The following is a 26,660-nucleotide window of genomic DNA, read 5'->3' as shown; positions in this document are numbered from 1 at the left end:
GGTTATTGCAGCCCACCAGCACTCCCCTACCTGGTCCTCCCTGCTTCACAGGACCGCAGGGAGGGGGAGGGCTTCTCTGAGAGCCTCGCCTTCCTCTCAGAAGCTGATCACCTGCTCCTCCTCCCAGCCACCTCCCCAGTCCCGTGCGTGGATGGGCGCAAAGGAAGGAGACAGACTAGTGTCTGATCCATGTTCCCTAGTAGCCTTTCCCCAATCGGGGGTCCAGTGCTCTTGCTGGGTAGGCAGAAAGCCATGCTCAGGCTCTAGGACAAGTGTCCCTGAGACTTCGTATCTAATCAGCCACGAGGTCCCCGACTCCAGGCTGCTCAGCTACTGCATTCAGTGCTAGCTCCCATCTTGGGAGTGAGTGAGAATTCCCACACAGTCAGCAGGACCGGGATGGGGGCTCCATCAGCCTCCCCCCTTCCTTCTTCATGGCTCCTCCATCTGGAAGACTTTCCCTGCCTTCCCAGGTACTGCCAACTCCTCACCTACCTTACTCTCCCAAACACCTCCCCACTGCAGTTCCCCTCCACCCAGTCAGCTCTCTGAAATCTGGCCTCTGTTCCCATTCTCCAAGTGTTCAGTGACTTTCTTGGATGATCTGTGCCGCTGGCCATGCCCTCCTGGAAGTCTTCTCCTCGTCTTGCATCCACCACCCTCTCCAGCCTGGCCCTCTCTCCACCCTCTGACCACCACCTGATCCCTTCCCTTTCCCGTACACTAATTGTGGCATTCTTTGTGCTTACGTGCTATTTTCTTTGTCTACACTCTTTCTCCACTGCCACCAGCCACCATGGGACCTGGTGACCTCCAAAGGAAAGTGACCAAGAACAGCAAACTTGTTATCAACCTCTCTCGGTTGAATCCCTCCTCTCCCCTCACTTCCTAATCTAAGCCAACTCAGAGGGCAGAAGCTGTCTCAGCCCTCAGCTGCTCATGGACCCTGTCCTGCTCCATCTTGCACCACAGTTGGCTGTGTGGTCCCCGTGCAATTCACCTTTGATGCATGGAGCGCTCCCAGCATCTCCACATGGCAGCCAGAGGGCTCCTGAAAATATCCACCCGGTCACTCTGGGGCTCACTTCACCATCAAACCGGAGGCCAGTGGAGAGGCCTGTCCCCTCCTGCCTTGCCTGAGTCAGGACCGTCTTTGGGCCCACACAGTATCCCCTCACCTCCTACCGGGGGACACCCCTTCACGTCCCAGGGCCTTCACACATGCTCTTCCCCATACCGTGTCTCCCAAACCTGGATAAGACCTCAGTGTAACGTTCTGACTGCAAAGAAAGCTTTCCTGATGCCCTGGGGTGAGGCTGAGCTGCCTGGAAGCCTCTCTCCTGGCTCTGCATCTCCTCCAGGGAACTTAGCACCGTAGTAATGAATTGGTTATGTGTAACGTCCGTCTGTCCTCCCTGCGGGCGCCACACAGAAGGGTCTGCCTGCCTCCTTTCCTGCCATGTCCCAGGCCTGGCCGGGGCGCCTGGCCCAGGGCGTTCTTGGCAAAGGTGAGTTGACTGGCTGGGTAGACTTGAAATAAAGGATTGGCGATCCCTGGGGACCAAGCTGGACCCTGTGACCTCCTCTTCCCCTCACCCCTCCTTTGCCCTCCCCCCTCTCCTCCCTGCCTTTTGCCCACATCCGTTTTCCTCTCAGCTTTCTTCCCATCCCCAATTTTAAGAAAACTAGCTCCAGCAAAGAAATATTCTATAAATATGCTTCATGAATATGTAATCACATTTTAGGTTTACTATATATTAAGAAACCCAGTGTTTACATTTCTCTGTCTCTTGAAAAGGCAAACCCCTTGGGGGCACTGTTTTGACGCTGCTGTGACCTGGCCTGCTCCTCCCTGTGGCCCCGTGGCCTGTGACCGCTGGAGCGGGTCCGCATCTGACGTACGTGGAGGAGCCACACTCCTGAGAGCTTTTCACGCCGTTATCTTAGCAGCAGGAGCTGCCAGGTATTTGTAGTGTTAGAAAAAGTATTCCCGAGCTCAGCAGCCTAGTTAAGGAGAATGCTGTGAGGTGGCAGAGACAAGTCAGCTGGGACTAATGTGGGCTCCCCCATAGCCCTGAATGTGGGGTGGGGGGGTCCCCCGAAGACCCTCCCACAGACCCCGCTGTGCTCACACCAGGTGAGCTCAGGCCTTCTCTCCTGGGAGCACACAGGCCCCCGGGGGCAGAGATGGGGCCCGTAGGCAGTCCTTGGAGGAAGTGTGGGGGTGCACTGATCCTGCTGGGCTGAGCCCTGACTGTGGCTCTGGCACCCCTGGGCCCAGCCCTCCATAGGCCTTGTGATTCCCAAACACACCCAGCTGGCTGCCCGTGGCCCCTGTGGGGAGGTGGAACAAAGGTCAGTCCAGGCCGGCCTTGGGGACAGCTCGGCCAGGGGTCCTGCATGCCCAGCCCTGGGGAAGTTGGCTGAAGAGGCTGGTCCTGCCTTCAGGAGGGAAGGATGCAGGGCAGCGGGCAGAACCGGCCGGCATCCAGGTGGCGAGGGAGCTCTGAGAGGCCAGGCAGCACCCCTGGAGCCCGGCCGTCGTCTGGGGTGCTTGGGCTCAGACTTCGGAGGCCTTGCTGTGTCCTTCCTGGAGCACGGCCTCCCATCTCCCGTGATGCCTGAGCTCCTCCAGCTCCCAACGCCCAGCTCGGTGGCTACCCCCCTACTACAGCCCCCAGCTCCCTGTCCTGGGACACCCCCGCCGCTCGCCCGCTAGCTGCTCAGGCCACTGACACGCAGACCCTGGCTCAGCTGGGTCAACACACACTCTCTGCCAGGAGTTTAGGAGCATCTGTCAGGCACCTGAGCTGGGAGGCAGGTGTAGCCAGGTCTGAGGCAGTCCTTTCCCTGCTGTGTGAGCTGAGAAAGACTCCCCCAGCTCGGGCCCACCAGCCCTGGTGCCCCGACCCCGGGCTGAGAACGCGGCCCTCAGGCCAGGGAAACCTCGGACCCCCTACGCATCCCTGTCTTGGTTTATGTTGGTGGGAGGGGCTTCTGTCCCCGCAAATGTGACCTGAAGCTGCATCCTGCCCTGATGGCTTGACGGCCTGGGCTGCCTCTGTCGCCCCTGCACAGCCCCCATATACAGCGTCCAGCGAGCTGGACCCCGGCAGGGCAGCCCCACGGGCCCGGCTTACCTGTTTTGATGATGGAGGTCTGTGGGTGGGCGCTCAGCATCCCCTTGTTGTAGAACTCACTCTTGTGATACATGTTATTCTCAAACTGCCTCAGAGATTGAGGAGGCTTGAGCAGTTGCCAGTTCTTGTTGTCTGGGAAATGGTCCTCGATAAACAGTGCAGGGTGGGTGAGGAAGTAGAATTCATTGTAGCTGGAGGGGGGCAAGCAGGTTGGCAGTCATGTGGGGGGAGCAGGCCCCGGCTGTGCAGAGGGGCGGGGGGGCCCACAGGGGGTCTCTGGGGCCTTCTTTGGGCTAACGTATCCTGGGGGGGGGTGTCCCAGCCACTACCCAGTGGGAAGAGGCACCATTTCCAACCCTAACGGGGGTGCTGCAGATGCCCCCTCAGTGGCTGCTTCCATAAATAGGAGGTGAGACAGGATCTGAGGCCCCTTTTAAGAGAAGGCCACTGCCCAGGCGGGGCTGTGACCAGGCAGGGAATGGGCTGCCCCTGCTCTCAAAGCCAAAGGAGATTTGAAGGGAGCAAAGCCGTGACCCACAGACCAGGTGCCAGTGGAGTGGAGGGAGGGCAGGGAGGGAAAGCCTGGCGCACGAGCTCCGTCCCCATGGTGACCTGATGGGAGTAGCTGTACAGGTGGGAGGCTCGGATGTGGTCCCTGGGGCTGCCTAGACACGGCTCTCTGGAGGTCAGTGAGGGGGATCAGGAGGAGAACGGGGGACTCATCCGACATGGGCGAGCCTTCCCTCGACCCAAGGTGAGCAGCACCCAGAGCTGATGCAGCAAAGCAGAGGTGTGACTGAACACGTCCTGCGTGAACCGGCTCTGTGCAGGCGCTTGTATCTGCCCCGCGTGCAGGACCGCCAGGATTGTAACTGCACAAATGGGGCCGTGCTCTCATTTTTCTGGATGAAAAGGCATCTGAGCTGCTGATGGACATCAAGATCCAGCACGAATGTGTCATGGCTTTAGCTTAAGGCCGGAGCCTCAGAAGACAGATGCGCTGCAGCCCCCGGAACCCAGGCCACCCTGCCCCGCTGTGGCCACAGGGAACCTGCACACCCCAGCACCGCTTCCCACAAAGCAGACCCCCTTTCTCAGGGGTGGGATTCAGCTGAGTTCAGCCCAGAGAGCAGGAGGAGGAGCCCCGGTGTCTGGGAGAAGCAGGAGAGAATGCTGGCCACTGTACCACAGTCAGCGGCCAAAGGCCTGATGGGAACCTGCAGGCACTCAGAGAAGCTTCTCAGCCCGGCCTTCCCTTGCACTTGGCCTGCGGGCAAACACTGTGCTTTTAGCGCTTGGGTGGAGGTAGTGCTGGGGAGCCAGAGGGGGGGTTTAGACAGTGGAGAGTGAGGTGACAGAAAGGCCTGGGTCCTTAGGAGCGGCCAGCAGCGCACGGAGGCCCCCCAGCTCTCCTTCCCCTTCCATCCAGCCTTCTCCACCTGCTGCCTCCTCCATCTCCACCCACCAGACACCCCGCAGAACCGAGGTACTTACAGGAAGGTGAATTTGGAGCTGGTGGAATCCACCAGGCCGCTGCCCCACGTGCTGTCCACCAGATGCCATCTCCCCTCCAGGAACACGGCGTTCCAGGCGTGGTCAAACTCTCCAGAGAAGCTCTGCCCCGGCTGGTAGCCAAAGCCCTTGGAGTAGCCAGGCACGGTCATGCACTGCACGCCAGCGATCCTGGGGCGGGACAGGGCTCTGAGAGGCGGTTCCTTGCTGGGGCTGCGTCCAGCACCGCAAGTCTGTCTGTCTGTGGCCCCAGGCCTCAGGCGCATTTGCTGTCCGGAAGTCCCTCCGGGCCTGTCCTTTCCCCTGCCTCTCGCCCAGTCACACACACACAGCCTTTTGTCTGCAGAGCCGGGGAACAGGGGGACACAGGGCTGGCTGGTCCCGCCGGCGCAGCCTGGCTGCAGTCCCCGCTGTCTGCTCCCCCTCCAGCCTCTACAGAGCACTTGGGAATGTCTCTCCCCAGAGCCTGCCTGAGGGTTCCGCCGGCAGCCGCAGGAGGACAGTGGTGCAACAGTGAGGAGTGCCTGGTGGACACGGAAACCAAGGGCAATGCCAATGCTCTCGACTCGACACACGTGGCCGGGGAGCTGGGTCGAGGTGCCACGGGTGGGGCGTCAGGCACGGTGCTGCATGCGAGCGTGCGGGAGAAAGCTGAGCCCACCTCCACCGCCACATCCTGCCCACGGACACCCGTGCGGGGACCCCTGGGGCAGGCCAGCCGGGGTCCCCATCTTGACCTGGGGAGGACTGGCCCCCTGCCAGGGCCACCACGGTGCACTAAGGCCATTTGCCGACTGATCGCCCTGGCCACGGTTTCAGAGTCCCCTGTAGCTGTTACTTCGGGAGTGGAAACGCTGAGCCGTCAGCCTGAGCTTTTATCAAGACCTCCTTGACAGTGTGCTCCCCCACTGCTCACAACCAAGCTGGCCTGGATGGTGGGGCGATGGGTGTTGGTCACGTCTGGGGACCAAATAGCAAGCTCTAATCTGGGCACTTGTAGCTGGAACACTGAGGCCCAGACCTGGGCTGTAGGCAGCACCCCACGGCCACGGCAAGCACCCCGAGAGTCTCGCCATGGCCAGCTGGCCCTCTCCTTCAGCAGCCCTGCCCCCACATGGCAGCTCTTCTGGCGCAGGGGACCCCCGGTGCTAGCCCTTCTGGGGCCTCTGTGTGAGTTGGAACAAGGTGCTACTTCTTCAGGACACTTTCCTTTCACTGTGGAAGGTTGGTGTAATCAACGCCCAAACCCGTGATATCCAGGATGTTTGTGACGGCCCGTTGGATGGGTCTCAGCACGAGCTGCCCGCTGACTCTGCCCTCCCCTTGCACGAACTGGGGCTGTGCTCCGAGTGTCAGCCTGGCCTGAATCAGGGAAGCGGCCTCGGGCAGCTGGGGTCCCTCGGGGAGCAGGTCTGCAGCCTCAGTTGCTCTGAACAAGAGGCCATGGAGCCTCAGGCTAATGGGGTGAAATGGCCATGCACACAGGATAGGAACGGGGAAATATTTCGTATAAACACGACCATTTAATTAACAATTAGTAGAATATTGGATTAAATACGACTTATCTCTATTTACATACCATTTGTTGAGAGATCTAGTGAGGCAAAATATGGAGCCTGCTAATTACCAGATTCCACCTTGCCATGGGGGCCGCGCAAATGCCCACGCGGCCTGAGCTCCCCTCTCCTGCCGGGGGCAAGCCTGCTCTGCTGAGGCTCCTTATGGGCTGGGAAGTTTTGCAGCCCCCCACCCTTCTGCCTGCCAAAAGGACGTCCAGGCCTCCCAGGCTGCCTAAGAAACCCCATGGGAACAGACCGGCTGGGCCCGTGGGGAGGATTTCGGGAGCACCTCGGAGGCGGGAGCAGAGAACGAGAGAAACCAGATTCCGAGGGATGTCAGGATTCTGCCGGCAAAAGCCAACACCGAGTCCCTGGAGCAGAAGGGCCGCCCAGAGGCCCGAGGCCTGGGAGGGGTGGGCCCAGGCCCCCAGGGGAGGGAAGCGCAGCAGGCAGGCCTGGAGAGAGCCCCTCCTCATTTAGCTGCAATGGGATGAGGCCTAGGGAGTTTGTTCTCAGCCTGTGTGATCTGAGTGAGTTTATAGTCTTAGAGGAAACAGCCGGCAGAGGGGCGAGGCGAGGGTCGCATGCCAGGCCAGAGGGCTGGGACTGAGGTACGTGGGATGGGGGCACCTTCCATAGGAGGTAGGGCTCCATATACTCAGAGAGTGGACGAGGAGAAGGAATGCTGTGAAAAACATTTAACGAGGTAGGAGATGCTCCTGACACGCTGTTAACTGACAAGAGCCTATAAAACCCCACCATCAGCACAAGGTGTGTGTGTGGGGGTGTGTGTGTGTGTGGGGGGGGGGGTGTCTGCACATGCGCGTGCGTGCATGCATGGAAAACAAGAGATGGGGGAGGGAAGAGTGAGAGAGACAGCACAAAAGTCATCTGGTCTCTTAGTGATGGGATTATGGGTGATTTTAATTTTCGTCTTTAAGCTTCTCTCTATTTTTAAAATTTTCAATAATGATTATGCGTTACTTTTTGAATTGGAAAAAAAAATCCATAAATATTACTTGAAAATGACACTTTTAGCGAGTTATTTTCCTTTCTTGCCCGGAACGTCGGTGCATATGAATTTCTAGGATGATGTGGAGGAGCGTGGAGTACTGGGACAGCAGTGTTGACACAAGGGGCTGCTTTGCGGGAAGGGAGGGGAGCTGCACCTCGGGAGGGTGTCTACTCCGCTCTGAGTGAAGTCAAGGGGGGAAGGAGAGGGGCTGAGAGCCCGGGCAGCCTCCAGGTGCCGTGAGAAGGATGGGGCTGGTGCTGATGTGGGCAGATGGCTGGCTCGAGCTCTGCAGGAGTGTCCTCCTGGGAGAAGCCGTGTCCCCGGGGGCAGAGGTATCCTCCCACCACGGGGGTGAAGTGGAGGTCAGAATTGAGCACCAAGTAGGGGAATAAGAGTGAACACCCCGCCCCAAGCCTGGAGAGGGCCAGAGGAGGTAGAAGGGAGTGGCCAGCTGTCTCCCAGAGGGCTCGGGGCTGGAGGCGGCGGTGACTGGGCTGAGCCAGGAGGGCAGGGCTCAGCCCCGTGTGACTCTGCCAGGCTCACTGTGGGCAACACGGAAGGTTGGCATTAAATGATCTCTAGGGCTTGATTCTCTTCTGACAGGCTGAGGAGAAGCTGGGAGGGCCGTGGGGAATGCCTAGGGCAGAGTAAAGATGAAAAAACCCCCTCAGCTGTAAGCTTCTGCCATGCTTGACTATGATATGAGGATATTTTATTCCCTGGCAGCAATGTGCTAGATGAATTGGACAAAGAAGTCATAATGTAAAGCATTATTGTTAATAATCCATAACTCTCATGCAAGGGTGTGGACCTAGTAATTCTAGCTGCTGGTTGCTAGACAGATGACCCACCACCATCTCAGGCCATCAAAAGATCACCAACTGTATACACTCTGTGCAAAGCACTGCACCAGGTGCAGGCACCAGGGGATAATATCACATATCATATCATTTCAAAATGTAATAAATGCTATAACATAATAAATTGTAATGTTCTAAACATAAAGCTCACTGGCCACCCTAGACGTGCTCATAGTCGGAAGCGGGCAGATACGTGAACTGTCACGAAAATGCTAGTGATAAGCATATAGCCCTTTCAGGGAACCCAAAGGAGCAGGAATTTGCTGGAAAGCTCGGGGAGAGCACTGAACAAGGGCAGAGGACGAGAAGCGTTTCCGCCTCTCAGAGAACCCCAACCAGCCATCCTAGAGCCCCAAATATCAGCCAAGGAGATGTATCTAATAACCTCAGGCTCCAGAATCTTGGTTTTTAGTTTTGACAGTTTTGAAAATCCCAACGCCAGTGGTTTTATTGAGGAGGGGATGGATCCAGACTGTGACTGTCATTTTAAACAGAGACGGTCCGGGCCTCGGCAGCAGGGTGGCTGAGCGGCCTGGGGTGGGCGGTGTACCCTGCACATATCAGCCCCTGACCATAGCGGGCTTCCTCTCCTCTGACCGCTTCTCCCAGGATGTCTGAGCCACACGGAAAAAAAGGGAGGGTGGGGAGGCTATAGGAGAGGCAGTGAAGCATGCTCTTTCTTCCTATCTTGATGAAGACATTGCGATTTCTAATAGTAAAATTAGGAAACACGGTTTCATTAACGTTAAGCCCAAGGGCCAGTTTAACTGGGCAAATGTGTGAATTAGAATTTTTAGGGCCTTGCTGTTCCTAAAATGGTCCTCAATTTAAGGTCCTCAAGGAGGTCACAGAAAACAAATTTATCGTTACCAAAGGGAAGGTGGGGGAGGGATAAACTGGGAGTTTGGGATTAAAATATACACACTACTATATAGAAAACAGATAACCAACAAGGTCTTACTGTATAGCACAGGGAACTCTACTCAATATCTTGAAATAACCAATAATGGAAGAGAATGTAAAAGAATATATATATATATATATATATGTATGTATAACTGAATCACTTTGCTGTACACCTGAAAGTAACATGACACTGCAAATCAGTGTTTTTCAATAAAAACTAAAAAAGGTATGTTATATAAATCCAAAAAAAGGTAAATTCGAAACTGGCCAAAAAATTGTGATTTCTACACTACAGCAGGACATGAATAACCATGATTTATGTTTCACAATTTATGTAGTTGATTTCTTGTAAATTTGACGGTGTCTTCATATTTCTGCTATATGGTCAGTCCCCTTACCCTTTCCTTATACCACCGCCCTTACAGCAAGGTCAGTAACTGTAATCACGGTAATAATTTTCACTCCAAAGCCCTGTTTAGAGCCTTTTGAGGTTGACTTCAGCAGCCTCCTCTCTGACAAGTGAGGAGTTGGCAGCTCAGAGAGGGAGGCTGACTTGCCCGGGGACACTCAGTAGGCCAGGGGCCAAAGCAGCGTCAGGACTCATTTTTCCTGATGCACAGTCCAGGAGGCTCTGTAATTGCACCGGGCCTTCTGTACACCGAGATTTGTTTTAATCTATAAACTTCGGGTGGTATACGGAGTGAAATTAAAGGCTGGTTTGCTATAGTGACATAATTCATCTTCGTGAGCGCTCTCCTTTGGTGTATCTATAAGGGTGGGAGAGTTTAGATGCCCCTTTCAGAGGCCGTGTATGGTGAGGATAATTTAAGGTTATTTAATGGATCCGGCCTTCTGGGCCTTTGGAACCAAGCGATGTTCTGGGATGGTCTGGGGCCTGATGCCACGAGTATGCCACTGTGACAGCTGGAGGATGCATGGAAAACGCACTGACATCTGATTGGTGACAACCAGTCTCAGCACCCAAGTCTCAAACTGGTAATAAGCTCCTGGCCTTATCAGAAGTCCCTGGAAAATCTGCTAGCTGGTGGTGCTAGCGCGGTGATAACGGGGAGAAATTGCACTGGAGGCCGACTTAGTGGCAGAATTCTGGGGAATTAAGCTTGACCCTTGCAAAGGAAATGAAGCAAGATTCATGAAGGCTGTCGGGGAACTGAGGCAAGAGGGGAGACATCAATGCTGGACGAGAGAAAGTCAGAAAGAAACTGGTCCAGCCGTTACAAGCAACAGTGCTAGCGAAAAAGGTATATTGGTTACTTGGGAAAGACGATGAAGAAAAGAATGATGTTGCAAAAAATATCTGAATTCCTCACCAAATTACTTTATTAAATCAGTCTTTAATGAGGCCATTGCAGGGAGGTGGAATGGACCGGCCGAAGTAATGACAGCCGTGTGGATACAACTCTTGCTAAGAGGCCACCTTGACAACTAAGCAGGGGTAAATCAGCAAGTGTGGATTACACGTCTTCAGTTCTTAAGGAGTCCGGTAATGAATTTACCAAACCTCCAGCAGTTATTTTAAAGGGAAGGGGGACTTAGGAAAGATGCATGGACGAGGTTACTGATCTTTAAAGCCAAAGTTAAAGGAATTCAGCAAACTGTGAGCTGTTGTTAAATGACCCGGGCAATGCAGAGAGTATTTCACACGGTAACTGCCAGGTTGGAACCTAACTTTAAATGATGCAAAACGTTGGGATGTGTTTTAATGATCAGCTTCCGGCCAGAATACGGCCGCTGTTAAGCATCTGGACCAGGCCAAAAGAGCTGACAGTTCCACTCAAGGCCAATGTCAATTTTCTGAGCCTATGTGAGTCTATGTGGGTCTGTAGGAAAGCTCTACAGAGCAAAGAGACTCCAGTACTGTGGGAAGACAGGGAGGATTAAAAAACAACAACAATCCCCAAGTCAGGTTAGCAAACTCCAAACTGCATGTTCTCATTTAGTCCTGCAGTCCTGCCAGTAGGCAATAAAGTCCCCCAGTGTACAGATAAGAAAACTGAGGCTACCCAGAGGCTTAGTGCCTTCCAAAAGGAACAAAACTAGTAAGTGGTACATTAAGGACTGGAAGTCAAGGACTGGTAAACTAACTGAGGCCTGGAAGTCTTTCTGCTATAAATCTGGTACTCCTTCCATACCATGTTAAGAAGGCTTCTACTGGATAAAGAACGATATATTCCATGACTTAAAACCCTGAGTGTTTTCAAATTTGCAAATTAAGATGAAAATGCTGAAAGGTGCTAGGCACAAATAGAGCTGAACACAGATGGAGGGCTATTCCATTATTTAAAAAGAGAAGAAGGTCCTTTTCATACAAGTCTGCTAGGAATATCCTGTCATTTCCTGTCATTGAGGGCCTACTGTGTGTAGGACTCTGAGATGTGTATTCACAGGGAAAGCAGAAAGGGTCGGGGGAGACATAGGAAGACATAGAAGACCTATAAGACCTATCAGAAGAAATGAGCACAGGCAAAGCCTACATGATAGAACAAAGTCCAGAAAGGAATACGACAAAATTTCAAGTGTTATCTCTAAGTGGTAGGATTCAGGGTAACTTAATTTTCTTCTTTTTGCTTCTATGCACTTTATAAATCTATAGTTCAGTTTTATTTTTCATTTACAAAAGCTAGTAAAGAAAAGCCTAAGCAAGAGCTGAGCTGGCGTACAGGTGTGCTGACGGCACCCCGGGAGTTGGGAGGGGGGGCCACCCTGCAGCGGGGCCCGAAGAGCATTAGGGAGAGGAGAGCAGAAGGGAGGAGCTGGAAGTGGGGGGAGTGGCAGAGGTGGCGCGGCCGGAAGGGAGGTGAGGCTGGAGTTGGGAGGACATTACGGGCAGTGTAAGCCTTTAGTCTTGTTCAGGACCCCAAGGCCTGGGAGCCTGGGCAGCGGGCCGGTGAGGACCCCGGTTTCCGGCGAGGCCCAAAGGCATGTGGGGTGCCTGGGTCTGGGGTGGGGTGGGAATGCGGGGGTTGGGGGATGGGTTGCACCACTGCACCCTGACCCACCGTGGTCCCCCTGGGGCCGTGGTCTCAAGGCCGGGCCCTGGAGGTGGGGGAAGGGAAGAGCAGACGCTGAGCAGGAGGGGTAGAGCAGCATGTCTGCGCTTGCTGGGCGTGGGAGGCTGGACGACTGGGGGTCAGGCTGGGAGCGGGATGCGTGTCCCCCGGGAGCAGGACTTCCTGTGGCCGCTGTACAGCACTGACACCTGACGACTGCCTGCCCTCGGCCTCTTAAGTGTCTGTTGCTACTCTTGGTTTGATGAATTGCCCCCTGCAGTCCTGGCGGGCTGGGTGCCTGAGCAGACCGGCTCCCAGAGGGCTGCAGGGACAGTGGGCACAGTCTGTCTACACCCTTGGGGAGGGGCTTTTCAGTGGTCCCCAGGGCTGGCTGACCGTTTCCCGGGGAACACGGCAGACCTCAGAGAGCGGGCACAGGAAGCTGTGCGGGTCGGCGGGGCTCCCCCAGCCCGGCGTCTGTCTCCAGGTCACCTAGAACCTGCAGTGAGGTCTCCAAACACAAATGAGAGCAGCCACTCGCCTGCTCTCACCCACCTGGGCAACCTGGCCAGGTGCTCGGCCCCGGAGCAATGGAAACGGAGCCCAAAGGCTCCAAGAGACGAGCTGCTTCTTAGTTATTCAGCTTTTCCAACTGACAAATCTTTTCAGGTGGGGGAGCTTTTGTTTCCCCCCGAGGGGCCCCTGTGCCTGCCCGGAGGACAGCCTTTCACAGTCCTCTTGGCGCCCGCCCGCAGTCACTGTCCTCGAGTTCCCAGACCTGCCATTCTTCTAACCTTCAGCTGCACAGAGATGGGAGAAGGTGGAAAAAGGGCCTTTTATAACCAAATTATCTCTGTGCATTCATCTGCCATTATGTTAATGTATCCCGAAGCCCGACAGATGGTACAAAGTCAATTATGCTGGTGTTAAAAAGGGAGAAATTGACCTTTTCAGGACTCGCTTGGATTCAGAGCAGAGTTTGCAAACTCGGGTTTCAGGCCTGGCACGTGGGTGAAGGCGCAGGGCGCTTGGCAGGGGGAGGGGCTGGGTCAGGGTGGCCAGCCCGGGACGCCTCTGTACCTGCACATTCTCTCAAAGAGCCCAGCGTAGCCATCACAGTTGGTCTTCTGGGTCTGCAGGATGGTGGTGGGTTTGAAGGCCTGGCGGTCCTTCTCCTGGGCGGCCTCGATGTCATACTCTGGAGGGCAGAGGAGAAGGTCGTGAGGAACCAGGTCCCTGGAGACAACCCGGATGGTGCCGAGGAGGGAGGGGTCTACCACCTGTGGCACCACCCCTCCCCTCCACTGTACTTTCAGCATCACTTGGGCTGGGCTCCCTCAGGCCGGGGAGAAACTGCTGCGGACTGAAGGGAACAGGGCCCCAGTCCAGGTACTATCTGGCAAATGTCCCCTCTGTGTGTGGGTGAGGGCAGGAAGAGCAAGGCATTGGCTGAGGGGCCACCTGGCTCCTTAGGCCTTGTAGGAGGGGCTGGGAGGGGAGGGACCAAGACAGCACCGGGCTGGGGTTTGCCTGCGTGTCCCCACCACAACGCAGCTCTGCAGGCAGGGCCAGTGAGGCTGTGCACCCATCCCTGCAGCAGCCCCCAAGGCCAAGGCCTCACCCTGACCGGCAGGGGGCGAATTGAGCTACTATTAAAACATGTCCCAAATAGAGAGGACAGACTGTCACTTCAGTAACAGTAGCGCTTAAGGCATGAGGGAGGCCCTGAGGCGGAATCCCTGTGGCCTTTGAGGGCACAAAGGAGGTGTGTGTGTGTGTGTGTGTGTGTATGTGTGTGTGGTATGGGTGTGTGTGTGTGAGTGTGGAGTGGGGGTGGGCTGTGTGTGTGTGTATGTATGTGTGTGTGCGTGCACGCATGTGTGTGTCTGTGTGTGCATGTGTGTGTGGTTTTGGTGTGTGTGTGTCTGTGGGGTGGGGTGGTCTGTGTGTGCGCGTGTGTGTGTGGTTGTGCGCATGCATCTGTGGGGTAGGGTGGGCTGTGTGTGTGTGTTGTGCATGTGTGTGTGTGGTTGTTGGTGGGTGGGTGTTCTTTTGGTGTGTGCATGTGGGTTGGGCTGTGTGTGTGAGTGTGTGTGTGTGCGTGCATGTGTGTGTGTGCGTGCATATGTGTGGGGGTGGGTGTGGGGGTGCAGGGGAGCAAACAAATTCCTGACGGATGTTCTGCTTCCCATCCTGTCCCCTGAAAGCCCAAGCTGAGTGCCGGGGTTGGAGTTGGAGGAGTGGCTCCTCAGGTCCTATGGCAGATGCCCTACCTGTGTCAGGCGAGTTCATCCTCTAAGCTGCATCCCTAACTGCTGCTCTGGGAGGACAAAGAGAAAGCCCAGTGGCAGCAGGTCAGGGAAGCCCTGCTGGTCTGTATGTCACAGGGAAGTCGCTAGAAGTCCATCCCACCAGCCAGCTCCTCCATGGACTGCAGGGTGTAGCATCCAGCTTCCCCTCAGCAGCCACCTGTGGGCTTGGCTTGAGCTGGTCAGACTCTCAAGGCTGTCCCATGCAGAGCTGCGGGCAGCTGCGCAGGCCCAGGTCCCCTGGGGTGGCTCTGAGAACCTGGAGACTGGGCTGAGAGCAGCAGCCGAGGCTCCCACTGTGGGAGCAGGGAGCTCGGAGAGGGGTGCCCACCCTTCCTGGCGCAGGTGTTTTGAGAAACTTCTGGTGTTGCAGTAACTTTTCAAATAGCTATGGCTCATCCCCAGCCTCCTCCTTCTTGGAGACGACCTTCTGCCCTGGGTTCTCATCTCTGTGGAGCAGGTCACCCAGGAAGGCAGGACTGAGGGAAGGCTGCCACTGGGTGAGGGGCCACAGCTCTGGCTGTGGACAGAGGGCCACGTGGGATCCCCGCCCATGCACCCTTCATGGAGACTGCTAGCACACAGTGAGTTAACCTTGGTTATTGAACCCAGCCATCTGAGAGCCCCTCTCCTCCACCTTCCCTCTTCCTCCACACACATGGGTGATGGAGTCAAGCCCAGAGACGTTCCTCTGGGAACAGGGTCCCAGAGCCAGTGGCCCCACCGGCAGGCCTACCTATGTGGTGACAGATCCAGATCCAGATGGCACGGACTCTCTCCAGGTCACTGTGGGCCTCCTGGAGCAGGTCGCTCACCAGCGCGTCCAGGCCACTCTTGACTGTCACCTGGGAAGTGGGGAGGGGTGTGCTACATCAGGGCCCAGACAAGGGCTGTGGGGAGCCCGGTGCCTTGTCACCTGCAGCCAGCACTGCCCTTCCTCTGGACAGAGAAGGAGGAGAGGCCCAGAGGCTCAAAGGCTGGGCCTAGGGCAACCTTGACGTGGGCTGGATGCGGTGGGCAGTGCTGACCAGCTGAACCACTGGCCCTAGAGCCATCACGTCTTCTCTCTGCAGCTCCTGGGGCCAGTCAAGTGGCCATCTGGGTGCTGTAGCAGCCCCTAGTCATGGTCAACACTACCCGAAGCAATCAACAGATTTAGCACAATCCCTATAAAAGTCCAACAGCCTTCTTTTGCAAAAATGCAAAAACCAGTCCTCGAATTCACATGGAATTCTTAGGGGCCTGGAATAGCCAAAACCATTTTGAAAAAAGATGAACAAAGTTGGAGGACACAGATTTCTGGATTTCAAACTTACTTAAAGTTACAGTAATCACAACAGTGTGATATTGACATAAGGGTTATATAGACTAATGAAACAGAATTGAGTCTAGAAATAAACTCATACATCTATGGCTAATTGACTTTTGACCAGAGTGTCAGGTTCATTCAATGGGGAAAGAATAGTCTCTTTAATAGATGGTATCTGACAACTGGATATCCATATGCAAAAGAAGGAAGTTGGACCCCTACATCATACCATATATAAAAATTAACTCAAAAATAATCAATGACCTAAATATAAGAACTTAAACCATAAAACTCTTAGAAGAAAACACAGGTGTAAATCATGGTGACCTTGGATTTGGCAATGGATTCTTAGATTTGATACCAAAAGCACAGCATATAAAAGAAAAAATAGATTAATTTGGCTTCATAACAATAAAAATTTGTGCATCAAAGGACAATATTAAGAAAGTGAAAAGATAATTTATAGAATGGAAGAAAATATTTGCAAATCATATACCTGATAAGGGTTTAATATCCAGAATATATAAAGAACCCTTATAATTCAACAACAAGAAGACAACCCAATTTTAAAATGGGTCAAGGACTTGAATATACATTTCTCCAAAAATATATAAATGGCCAATAGACACATGAAAAGATGCTCAATGTCATTAGTCACAAGGGAAATGCAAATCAAAACCACAGTGAGATACTACTTCATACCCACTAGGATGGCTATTGTAAAAAAAAAAAAAAAGGCAATCATAAAAAAATAGCCAAAAGTTGAAGAAATTAGATCCCTTGTACATTGCTGGTGGGAATGTAAAACGGTGCAGCTGCTGTGGGAAACAATTTGTCAGTTCCTCAAAAATTTCAACATGGAATTACCATCTGACCCAGCAATTCCACTCCTAGGTATGTACCAAAAAGAACTGCAGACAGATACTCAGATACCTGTTCACCAATGTTCATGGGGCAATATTCACAATAGCCAAAAGGTAGAAACAATGCAAGGGCCCATCGCAGATTAATGGATAAACAAAATGCGGTATATCCATGCAATGAAATATTACTCATCCGTTAAAAGGAATGAAGTTCTCAGATATGTTACAACATGGATGAACCTTGAAAACACAATGCTGAGTGAAACAAGTCAGACACGAAAAGACACAGTGTATGATTCTTCCTTATATGAAATATCTAGACTAAACAAATTCATAAAGACAGTAAATAAATTAGAGGTTACTAGGGGCTGGGTGGTGGGAGAATGGGGAGTTATTGCTTAACGGGTACAAAGTTTCTGTTTGGGGTGATTTTGGAAGTAGACAGTGGTGATGGTTGCACAACACGGGAATGTAATTGATGTCACTGAATTGTATACTTAAAAACGATTCAAATGGCAAATTATATGGCATATATTTTACCATAATATAGAAAAAAAGAGCAAGTTAGGTTTTCTGCAGGGATCCTCAGGAGGAAACAGGGCTGGGGTTGCTGGAAAGGCAGCCCTGGCCACGCTCACTCTTTCTAGAGAAGCAGGGCCACCTGTGCGCTTACCTCTGCAATGGTTGCCCACGCCTCGGTCAGCTCCCACCCTAGGTTCTCCTGACCCGTCTCCCTTGGGACGGTTCCGCGGCTCACACGGGAGCTCCAGGACCCACCCTCTGAGCACAGGGCGACCGCCAGGCCCCTCCGCATCCCCCCCTCGCCCAGCTGCTCCAACACCACAGTCCTGTCTTTGTCCCTCTCCCAGGGCCTAGAAGCACACATTGCAGGCCCACATTACAGCCTGGCTGACTCCTGACTTAATCCCCAGCTTCGGTGCTACGGCTTCTGGTCTTTTGGTCCCCGCTCACTGCTCTCTGAGGCTGTCCAGCAGCCTGTCCATCCCTTCTGGCAGCCACGACAACATATCCCACCCAGCACAGACTCTGGACGCCCCCTTTCCCTTCCCTCAGTCTCGCAGATGACCAGGTCTCAGACTCAGCAAGGCCCAGGCAAGACTTCCTTACCAACGAGCCCACCTCCTGCTCAGCTGGGCTCTCTGCCGGCCTCGGAGCCAGGCCGCCTGCCTTGGCAAAGCCTGCTCTTCCTTCCTCAGGCACCGCCCTCGCTCGGCCGCGTCCTCACCTCCTCCTCCCTGTCCTGGCGGCCCCAGCCTCTCCTGTCTGTCGTGTCTCTTCAAAACGCGCCCCACTCTCTCTCTCAGGACTGCCCACATCTAGTCTCCCTTCAGCCTGCCGGAGCCTGGCCGAGGCCTCCAACCACCTCTGAGCTGCCCCCCTGGAAGTACGAAGGGCCTCAGTACTGAGCAGTGGAAGGGAGCCTGTCTAGCCTCGCCGGGCCAGAGCGAACCATGCATGCACCTTCTAGAACTCTGACCCTTCCTCATCTCGCCCGGCCTCAGGTGGCTCCTGGCCCTGCCTTCCCCAAGATGGCATCTTCCCTGTGGCTTCGGCTCTTAGCTGAATCTGACGGCTCCCAAAGCAGGGTTTCAGGCCCAGACCTCTCCAGGCTAGATACAGCTCCGGGCTCGGCTATCCAGCTGCCCAGGGGTCATCTCCACAGGCACCAGAGCCCACTGCATCCCACACAAACCATCAGCCCCCGACACATGCTCCTGCCTCCCTCACTCCACGTGCCGAGAAGCTACCCTGCCTGCCCTCCACCACTCAGCGCAGTGACCGGGCAAGCCCTGCCCCACCTTTACCTCACTGCACACACACTGGGCAGGGGTCCTTCCCCTCTGCTTCCAGCTCCTCTCCGTTCTCAGTGTCCCCCCTTCATCCAAGGATGCCTCCTCCTGCCAGGACAGCAGGACACCCCCTACTGATGTCCCTGCCTTGAATCAGACTCTGATCCGAGCTCCTATGAGCACTCATCAGTTCGGCAAGCAAGATTCCTGAGTATCCACTATGTGCCAACCCCAGGGTGGTTTTTCTAGGACTGTAGACGATGTCCTGGCTTATTGGCCTAGGATTGCCCTCTCTGACCTTAGCAACGGGTCCAGCTCCTTAGCTGCTCCAATCAGACTCCCTGTGGTATGGTTCCTGCCTGGCTCCCAGGACCCCAGTGTGTCCCTAGGGCATCAGCACTTGTAGCTGCCCCTCCCCACATGTGCCCAGGCCCAGAGGCGTGGGACCTCAGCCGCCCACGTGTTCAGGGGTGAGGACTGCTGTGGTTATGTGGGTGCTGGCCATCTGCACCTGTGGTCCTCCCCCCATCCTCACGCCCCTTCCTTCATGGGCTGGGGCTGGCAGGGCTCAGCAGCAGCAGTGCCCCAATGGGCTAGGGGAGGACAGGTCAGGTCTGGCCGGAGGCGCTTGCCAACAGGGCGGCGCGGGGTGTGTAGCCTGGGGTGAAAGCATCAGGACCGTGGGTGGGGTGGAAGGGTGAAGTGGCCTCTGTCCGGGGGCCTTCTGTCCCCCTCCCACATGCTGTGGAAAGGTGCTCCGTACTATCCATCCCAGGGACTCAGGATACACTCAGGAGGGGTCTGGGGAGAGCCTTTGCCGCTCTGGTTTGGGAAACTCCAAGCCTCTCTGCGGGGGTGACCATTGCAGGCAGAGGGCCCGGCTCTCCTACCTGTGAGGCATAGGTGTCCAGTTTCTCAAACTGCCGCAGGTCCAGGGCCATGGATTTCAGGCTGGAGCGATCCCAGGGGTAGGCTGGAAACACAAGGAGGTTGGTCAGGGTCTGAGACTGGCCAACAGGACTGCCTGGCCCGGGGCTCCCTGTCTTTTGGAGGAGCTGTGACTGCCTGACCTTCCACATGATTCCCAGACTGGAACACTGCTTTCAAGAGCTAGATCTCTTAGAAGGGTTCCTCGGTCCAGCTGGTTTGGGAACCGTGGTAACTCCTCTCGTCCTCTGGGAGACTCACAGGGATAGTAAGCAGACCCCAGAAGTCAGCGGTAAAGAAAGTGGTTGATTGCACCTCCATGACTGGGCAAGCCAGTCCTTCCCAGACGGACTGAGCACAGAATCCCTCCTTCCCACCCCACAGTTTCCTGCAGATTCCCTGCTAGCTTTTCCAGGAATGAATGCTCTGTGGGAAGCATCCAGGCAGTGCCTCTCGCCACTGAAGTCCTGGCCACGGTGGCCAGGGTAGCCCTAAGGGCACTCGGGTGTCGGAGAGGGCATGATGGTCCGGGGCAACCTGGACCTCCGTAGGGTGAGGTGCGCTTGGCACCCAGACAGGCTCCTTCCCTTGCCCTTGGTTAGCTGGAGACTGACCACTTGCACCCCAAGAAAGTTAAGAGTTCTGGCAACAGGCGCCCAAAGTACAGTGTCGGGGGGGCCCTGAGGGGAGCTGGGCCTCAGAATCACTCTTCTACGCACAGCCTTTCTCAGAGGAAGCCAGGACACAGGACAGCTCCAGGCAGCTGCTGCAGGGCTGACTGACCAGTGGTCAGACCAACCCATGGATGGATGGGCAGCAAACCCCTGTCCCAGCCCGGAGAAGAGTCTGGGCTCTGGCTGGGTCTTTCTTATTCAAGGCCCTCTGAGCCAGGCTGACCAAAATCAGGTAAGCTGGATAGGAGGACAGGGCGGGGGTGAGAGGTGGATGGGGCCAAAGGGGCACTGATCCCCTGACTCCAGTGGATCAACTCTCAGCCTGCCATGTCAGAAACCTCTGGGTGCTGGGTGAGTAAGGGGTGCTGGTGGGACCCCAGGACATGACAGCAAGCCTGGGAAGAGCAGAGTAACGTGGGAAAGTGCCTGGTGGAGCTGCACGAGGCCTGGGGTCTAGTCCAGTGACCTCCCCCTCACTGGGCAGTGCTAAAGCCAGCAGCCCCGCCTCCGGCGCAATCTGTGGGGCACCTGGGGGAGTGAAAGAGACGGTGGATCACACGGTAAGGTCAGCAGTGCTCTTCTCCCCAGGACGGTGCAGGGTGAGGGTCCTTTGCAGGCAAGCGCAGAGCAGGGGTACGAAGCCTCTGTGCCCGGTGTGGGGCTGTGCCTGCATGTACCCCCACAACCCTTGTGGACTGAGAGAGTCCTATTTTTTTTTCAGTTTAAGCAGTGGACCTCTCACCGTTGTGGCCTCTCCCGTTGCGGAGCACAGGCTCCGGACGCGCAGGCTCAGCGGCCACGGCTCACGGGCCCAGCTGCTCCGTGGCACGTGGGATCCTCCCGGACCGAGGCACGAACCCGTGTCCCCTGCATCGGCAGGCGGACTCTCAACCACTGCGCCACCAGGGAAGCCCCCCCAAAAATTTATTAAATGTCTTCAAGTAACTGCGTGAGCTACAGGAAGGCCAGAACAGCGGGTGTAGAGGCTGCATAGCCAGAACCAGGGCTGTAAGTCAGACTGTGGAACCGTGGGGGACAGCATTTTGGAGAGTGTCGCCATTCCCACCGACATGCATACAGTGGTTTCCTTGGTGCTATAGGCCTGAGAGGTGTGGTGAGAGGGTGGGGACGCCACCAGCGCTGGCTGGAGCTGCTCCACGACCCTCCCTGGGCCAGCACTGCATGTCAAGCAGTGACAGCCGGTCAGGGAGCTGGTCAATGTCTGGCCACAGAGGAGCTCCCAGACTCCAGTCAAGTTCAGCCGTCAGGAGCAGGCCACATGGGTCCTTTGCACTTCCCCACTGCTGTGGGTCCCTTCCTGTTAGGACCCAGGCCATCTCCCTTCTCAGCCTCAGATTGGATTTGGCCCCCTCTCTCTGCTCCCTCGGTCCCTGCTGACACCTTGCAGGAGTCCTCGTGGGGGGCGCGTGGGGGGAAGGAGGGTGCGGGGAGGGGAGAGGTGCTGGTCCCTGTGACCTCTGACACATCCAGGATCCGAGACTGTTCCTCTCGTAAGAGGGGACAGGGTGCGTGGGGGGCAGGCAGGTTGTGCGTACTCTACAGTGAGGCTGTGGCCTCGCCCAGCAACCTAGCATTTTCTTTCTTCATTTTCTGCTCCTCTAATAAGCACCAAGCCTCCCTGGACACCCCCTGCCCGCAGCCTTCTGTCCTGTACAGTCTTACCCTGGAGCTCCCTAGAAGCCCAGTGCCATCGCGGCTCAGTGACTGGTACCAGAGCTGGGATTTCTTGCCTCCCATCACTCAGATCACCTCAGGGCCTATCTTGGGTGGTCTACCATGCAGCCCTTGTCCAGCCAGACCCTCAGAAGGGAGGGGGGACACGGCAGGAGGCCCTGCCGAGCTTCCCTCCTCCTTGGTGCCCTCTTCCCCCTACGGACTCCGGCTCCTGCCATCCTCTGACAAGGGCCGTCACGGTGACCTGAGTGGATATGAAGTGGACTTAACACATTTAACAAGCGTCAGCTCTGCAAATGAGGTCTCCCTGCCCCCATTTCAAAGAAGGATGCTGTTTCTAAAATGGGACTGAAAAACTCTATTATTAAGAAAGTTTTACCCTTTCCATTCTACAATATCTGAACATTAAGAATATTCATAATGATTTATGCCTCATTAAATTTACTTTCTGAGCAGATTATATAATATTTGAATATGATTTTGCATAAACACATTTAAAATACCAGTGGCATTAACTAAGTTATTCTAATTTTAAAGCAAAACAATGGGAAGAAGTACCAAACTGTACTAAACCTTAGATGCCATCTGGTCTACTGAGGGGGAAACTGAGGCCCAGGGAAGGTGAGTGAGGACCCAAATCAGGATTTGAACCCAGGCCGTCTATCACCCATTTGGGATTTCTTCCTCTGCCCCACTCTGCTTATTCACCTGCCTCCCTCCTTACAGATGCTTGGCGTTCCATTTAAAGTTAATACAATTCTGAATTCTGTTTTTAATGTTTCCCATCATGAGCTGCCTTGTTATTGGTGGGGTTAATGCTTTAGCTTTGGGATCACATCTGGTGTGTGAGCTTTTTACTTCTCTATCTATGTCCATGGCAGACGTTGCCAATGAATCATGATACTCCTGTCCCCTGAGCCCAGAGGTGGCCCCAGAATCCCAGCACAGTGCTCCAGGGACCCATTTCCAATTGACCGCAGATTGGCTCATGAGGCTAAACCAACTTACCGTAAGTCTCAGAGAATGGCTCCAAAAAGGCCCCGCAACTTACCATGGGCGTCTTTCCCTCCAGGCTGCCGGGGTCTTGTGTTTCCATTTTTATCGCCTTGTAAACCTACAATATCCCAAAGGTCAGAAGTAGAGACACGTCAGAAGAAATAGAAATGCAAGCACAGATGATTCTCTGTGTGGGTGTCCTTGGCTCTGCCCTCTCCTCTTCACTTTCCCTCTCACAGCCTTCTTGCTCCCATACTCACCCACCACGGAATTGTTGCTGGGATTGCCCCGGGCTTCCTGCCGAGGAATAGGGAGGACTGGGAGCCAGGAAGGGCATGACAAGAAAGAGAAGCGCAGTCTGTGAGCAGAGAGAGAATTTGCCTGGGCATCAAGCCTTGCGATTATTCAGTGGGCCTGCCCGGAGCTCCGTGTTCCTCTCTCCTCTGGACGCTCCTGCCATCTTGGACCACAGCCGGGGATCCTGAGAGCACCAGCGAATTCACTACCAGATGACCCCAGGACAAGAACTGACCATGGGCAGTTCATGAAAGGGGGGAGAGGGGAATTATTCCTCGGGAAGGTTCAAGGACAACCAAAGCCTGTAAATCCAGGACTGTTAAGGCAGAATGGTCAGCAATTGTTATTAGACTCCACAGGCAACAGGAGAGAATTTCCTGCTGATTTGAAGCCAGGTCAGGAAGATGTGGGTCCCTGATGGAACCAGGAGGAGCCAGAGGTGGGGATGCTAAGGCAAGTTTTTCTCCTCCCTTGAAGGCCACTGTAGGCCTTCAAATGTACAGAAGGTTGCAAATGTACATAGGCCACTCTGAGAAACAGTGGGCCTTGTCTTTCTTACACCCACATTTTGTTTCCACCTACATTCTTTGGTAGAGTGATGGGGGTTCAAAATTGTAGCCAGATTTTTTGTGTACTTACTACACCTGGCTTGTGCGTTATTGACTATCTCATTTAACCTCATGACAATCCTATGAGGGTTGTTGAATTCTTTTCCTCCTTTTATACAAGAGGAAATTGAGTCCAAAATAGAGGTTAAGCCACTTGCCTGAGGTCACACAGCTGGGATCTGAACCCAGCCAGTCAACTCCCAGGGCCTGACCTCTCTACACCTGCCTGCCCTCCCGAGGCCCTGGCTGCTGAGGGCTGCAGGACCAGGCAGCCTTGGAGGAGCTGCCTGGGCCCCCGCCATGAGCGGACATGAAGGTTCGCTTCATGAACCTCAGCCTTGGCTGTTCTGCAGCCTCTGTTCCTTGGCCAGCATTTCCCCAGGCCCCTGTTTACCCACAGGATGGATAGATGCAGGGAGAGGACCAAGAAGGAAGCAGAGGAGACTTCGTGGGCCTGGGTCTGGGCCTGTGCGCACAGCATAGAAGGCAGCCAGGTACGGTGGTTAAAGGTACAGGCTTCATTAGGACCTGGGTTCTGATCCGCTTCCTAACTGGGTGAGTGGCAGTTATTTCACCTCTCTGAGCCTTTACTGATCTAAAAGGTGGAGATAATACTGGTGCATATCAAAGAGTTAAAAACTTATTGACTGTACAGTGTTAGGCACTGTACATGCATGCCACTTTTTAGGCAGTCAATAAATGGTGTCTAAAAACAACAGGACTCTTGTGATGAAATTCCCTCTTTAGCTAAATGCCTTGTGTTACCCACACTTAATGGCAGAGACTTAAGAACAGGGGTTGTTGAGTGTGGAGAAGAGAGTGCTCAGGATGAGGCTGTCGTGTCTCTGCCTCTTCCCAGTGTGTAGGCCCAGGTCACTCCTCTCCTTCCCCAAGAAGGTGTCCAGGCTGGGCTCTGGCCCTTCCAGCTACCCTTAATCCTCCCTGCCAGCCCTCCACACATGAGTAGCCCTGTACGTACGTACGTTTAGCCAAGGAGAACTTCTTGAGCAGCTGGGGCATGGCATCCCGAGGGTGTACCTCCACAGTCAGCTGTGTCCCTGCAAAGGAATAGGAGGTGATATTCTCAGCCAGACGCTGCCAGGAAAGGGTGCAATGTCTCATGACAGATGTTTGATCAATAAAACACAATTGGTTTTAGAGCTTTCTTTTGAATATGCAAATAATTTTTGTTTACAAAACCAAAAAACAAGAAATAAGCAGACAGTTTCCAGATCTGGGCAAGATGGAGTAAACAAATTCTACCTTGTCTCTCCCATCGAATGCAACTGTAGGCATTGGAAAGAATGTATGGGCTAACTCTTTGAGGACTCCGCAAAGTAAATGATAGGCAAATTGGGAAAGAAGATTAGAATTTAAAGCATCATCAAATTGGCAGAGTTGACCATTCCCCACCCCCAATGGTATTACCTAGACTGGACTCAAAGGCAGCGCCAAACCCAGCAGTGCACAATGGATGCAGAGAAAAAGTGCTGTAAGAGAAGCCCTTTCTTTTGGCCTGTGGAGTGAGAGTGGGGGAAATCCCCTATTGTTTTTTACCCCTTTTTCCCATTATCTCCTGACTCAGCCCCCAGGGAAGTTCTGCTGGTATCAGTGCAGCAGTGAGTTTGGTGGCCTGGCAGGCACCTAAGTCTTTGAGGGGAGGTACCAGCGAAGCTATGATTCCCAAGAGTGTGGGAGAAAATACTCATTGATTTTTTTTTTTCTCTCTTTGTTCTCTGCTGATTGGTTACAGATGCAGGCAGAATTGTGAGAACTACCCAGAAGAATGTGGAAACTAAAACCCCAGTTTTGGGGCCAGAGGACTGGGAAATGGGTCATAAAGAGAAGGGAGCTCAAGAAAGAAATTCCATAAAGTTATGGATGAACTCCTGTGGTCACCTCTTCATGGATGGACCTCATTCATGTTGTGCATGCTTTGATCTCATCCTAAGCATCATATCACAGTCTTTGAGAACTAAACTAGGGGGTAGACCAATGCCCAGACTGGCTGCTGGGTGGTGCATGTGCAGGGCAGATCTGTATAGCATTGCAAAGGCTACAGTCCCAAATTACTCAGTATAGAGAAAAACCTAGAAAATATCAACTTAAAAAGGAAAAGAAAATCAACAGATGCTAACCCCATGATGACACAGATTTTGGAATTATCAGACAAAGACTTTGAAAGAGCCATGATAACCATGCTCTAAAAAGTGAGGGCAGATAGTTTAAAATAAAAGGAAAGATACAAAGTATCAGAAAAATGTAGAAGACATAAAGAAAAGAGAAATAAAAATTTGAGAACTGAAAAATGTAGTCATTAAAAAAATTATCTGGATATGCTCAATAGCAAAATAGAGATGACAAAGGAAAGAGTCAGTGAACTTGAACATAGATCAATAGGAATTATTGAAGAAAAACAGAGAGAAACAGTGAACAGAGCCTCAGGAACTTGTGTGACAATGCCTGAAGATCTAATGTTCATGTCACTGAGATCCGAGAAAGAGAGGAGAAATAGTGTGGTGCAGAAAAAAATATTTGAAGAAATAATGATAGAATAATCAACAAAACCAAGAGCTGGTTCTTTGAAAAGATCAGTAAAATAGATAAAACTCTAACCAGAGTGACCAAATAAAAAAGAGGTAAGACACAAATCAGGAATCAAGACACCAATATCAGGAATGAAATGAGTGATATCACTACAGACCCCATATATATTAAAATAATAATAAGGGAATAGTACAAATAACTCTATGAAGAGAAATTCTGCAACTAAAATGAAGTGGACCAATTCCTTGAAAGTTACAAACTACCAAAACTCACCCAATGAGTAGATAACCTGAATTTTCCTATATGTATTTTTAAAACTAAATTTGTAGTTCAAAATTTTCCAAAAGCAAACAAGCAAACAAAAACCAGGCCCAGATGGTTTCACTGGCAAGTTCTAACAAAACTTAAAAAGAAATAACACCAATGACAATTTTTCACAAGGTCCTTCAGAAAACAGAAGAGTATCGAATAATTTATATCCATTTTATGATACCAAAACCAGACAAAGACAGTATAAGAAAAGAATATTACAGATCAATATCTGTTATGGACATAAACATAAAAATCCTCAACAAAATATTAGAAAAATAAAATCCAGCAATATAGTAAAAGAATAACATA

At 53.3% G+C, this 26,660-nt stretch overlaps 1 protein-coding gene across 4 annotated transcripts in view; it reads right to left on the bottom strand.

Moving 5' to 3' along the window:
* KY (kyphoscoliosis peptidase) overlaps positions 1–26,660 on the bottom strand; it is a 48,816-nt gene that overhangs the window by 5,163 nt on the left and 16,993 nt on the right. For 2 of the 4 annotated variants that reach the window (XM_059064142.2, XM_067033751.1), the window contains 7 exons: positions 24,476–24,550; positions 22,643–22,705; positions 19,186–19,268; positions 15,049–15,157; positions 13,084–13,201; positions 4,635–4,823; positions 3,141–3,331 (listed from right to left, as the gene is read on the bottom strand). In XM_059064142.2, the coding sequence (XP_058920125.1) occupies positions 3,141–3,331; positions 4,635–4,823; positions 13,084–13,201; positions 15,049–15,157; positions 19,186–19,268; positions 22,643–22,705; positions 24,476–24,550 (828 nt within the window). Of the gene's footprint in view, positions 1–3,140; positions 3,332–4,634; positions 4,824–13,083; positions 13,202–15,048; positions 15,158–19,185; positions 19,269–22,642; positions 22,706–24,471; positions 24,551–26,660 lie in introns of all 4 variants that reach the window. The other 2 variants (XM_067033752.1, XM_059064149.2) reach the window with 1 other exon arrangement.

This window comes from Kogia breviceps, chromosome 5 (genome assembly GCF_026419965.1).
Source record: "Kogia breviceps isolate mKogBre1 chromosome 5, mKogBre1 haplotype 1, whole genome shotgun sequence".
In the NCBI taxonomy this organism is placed as follows: Eukaryota; Metazoa; Chordata; class Mammalia; order Artiodactyla; family Physeteridae; genus Kogia; species Kogia breviceps.
This window is presented reverse-complemented; position numbering and strand designations above follow the sequence as displayed.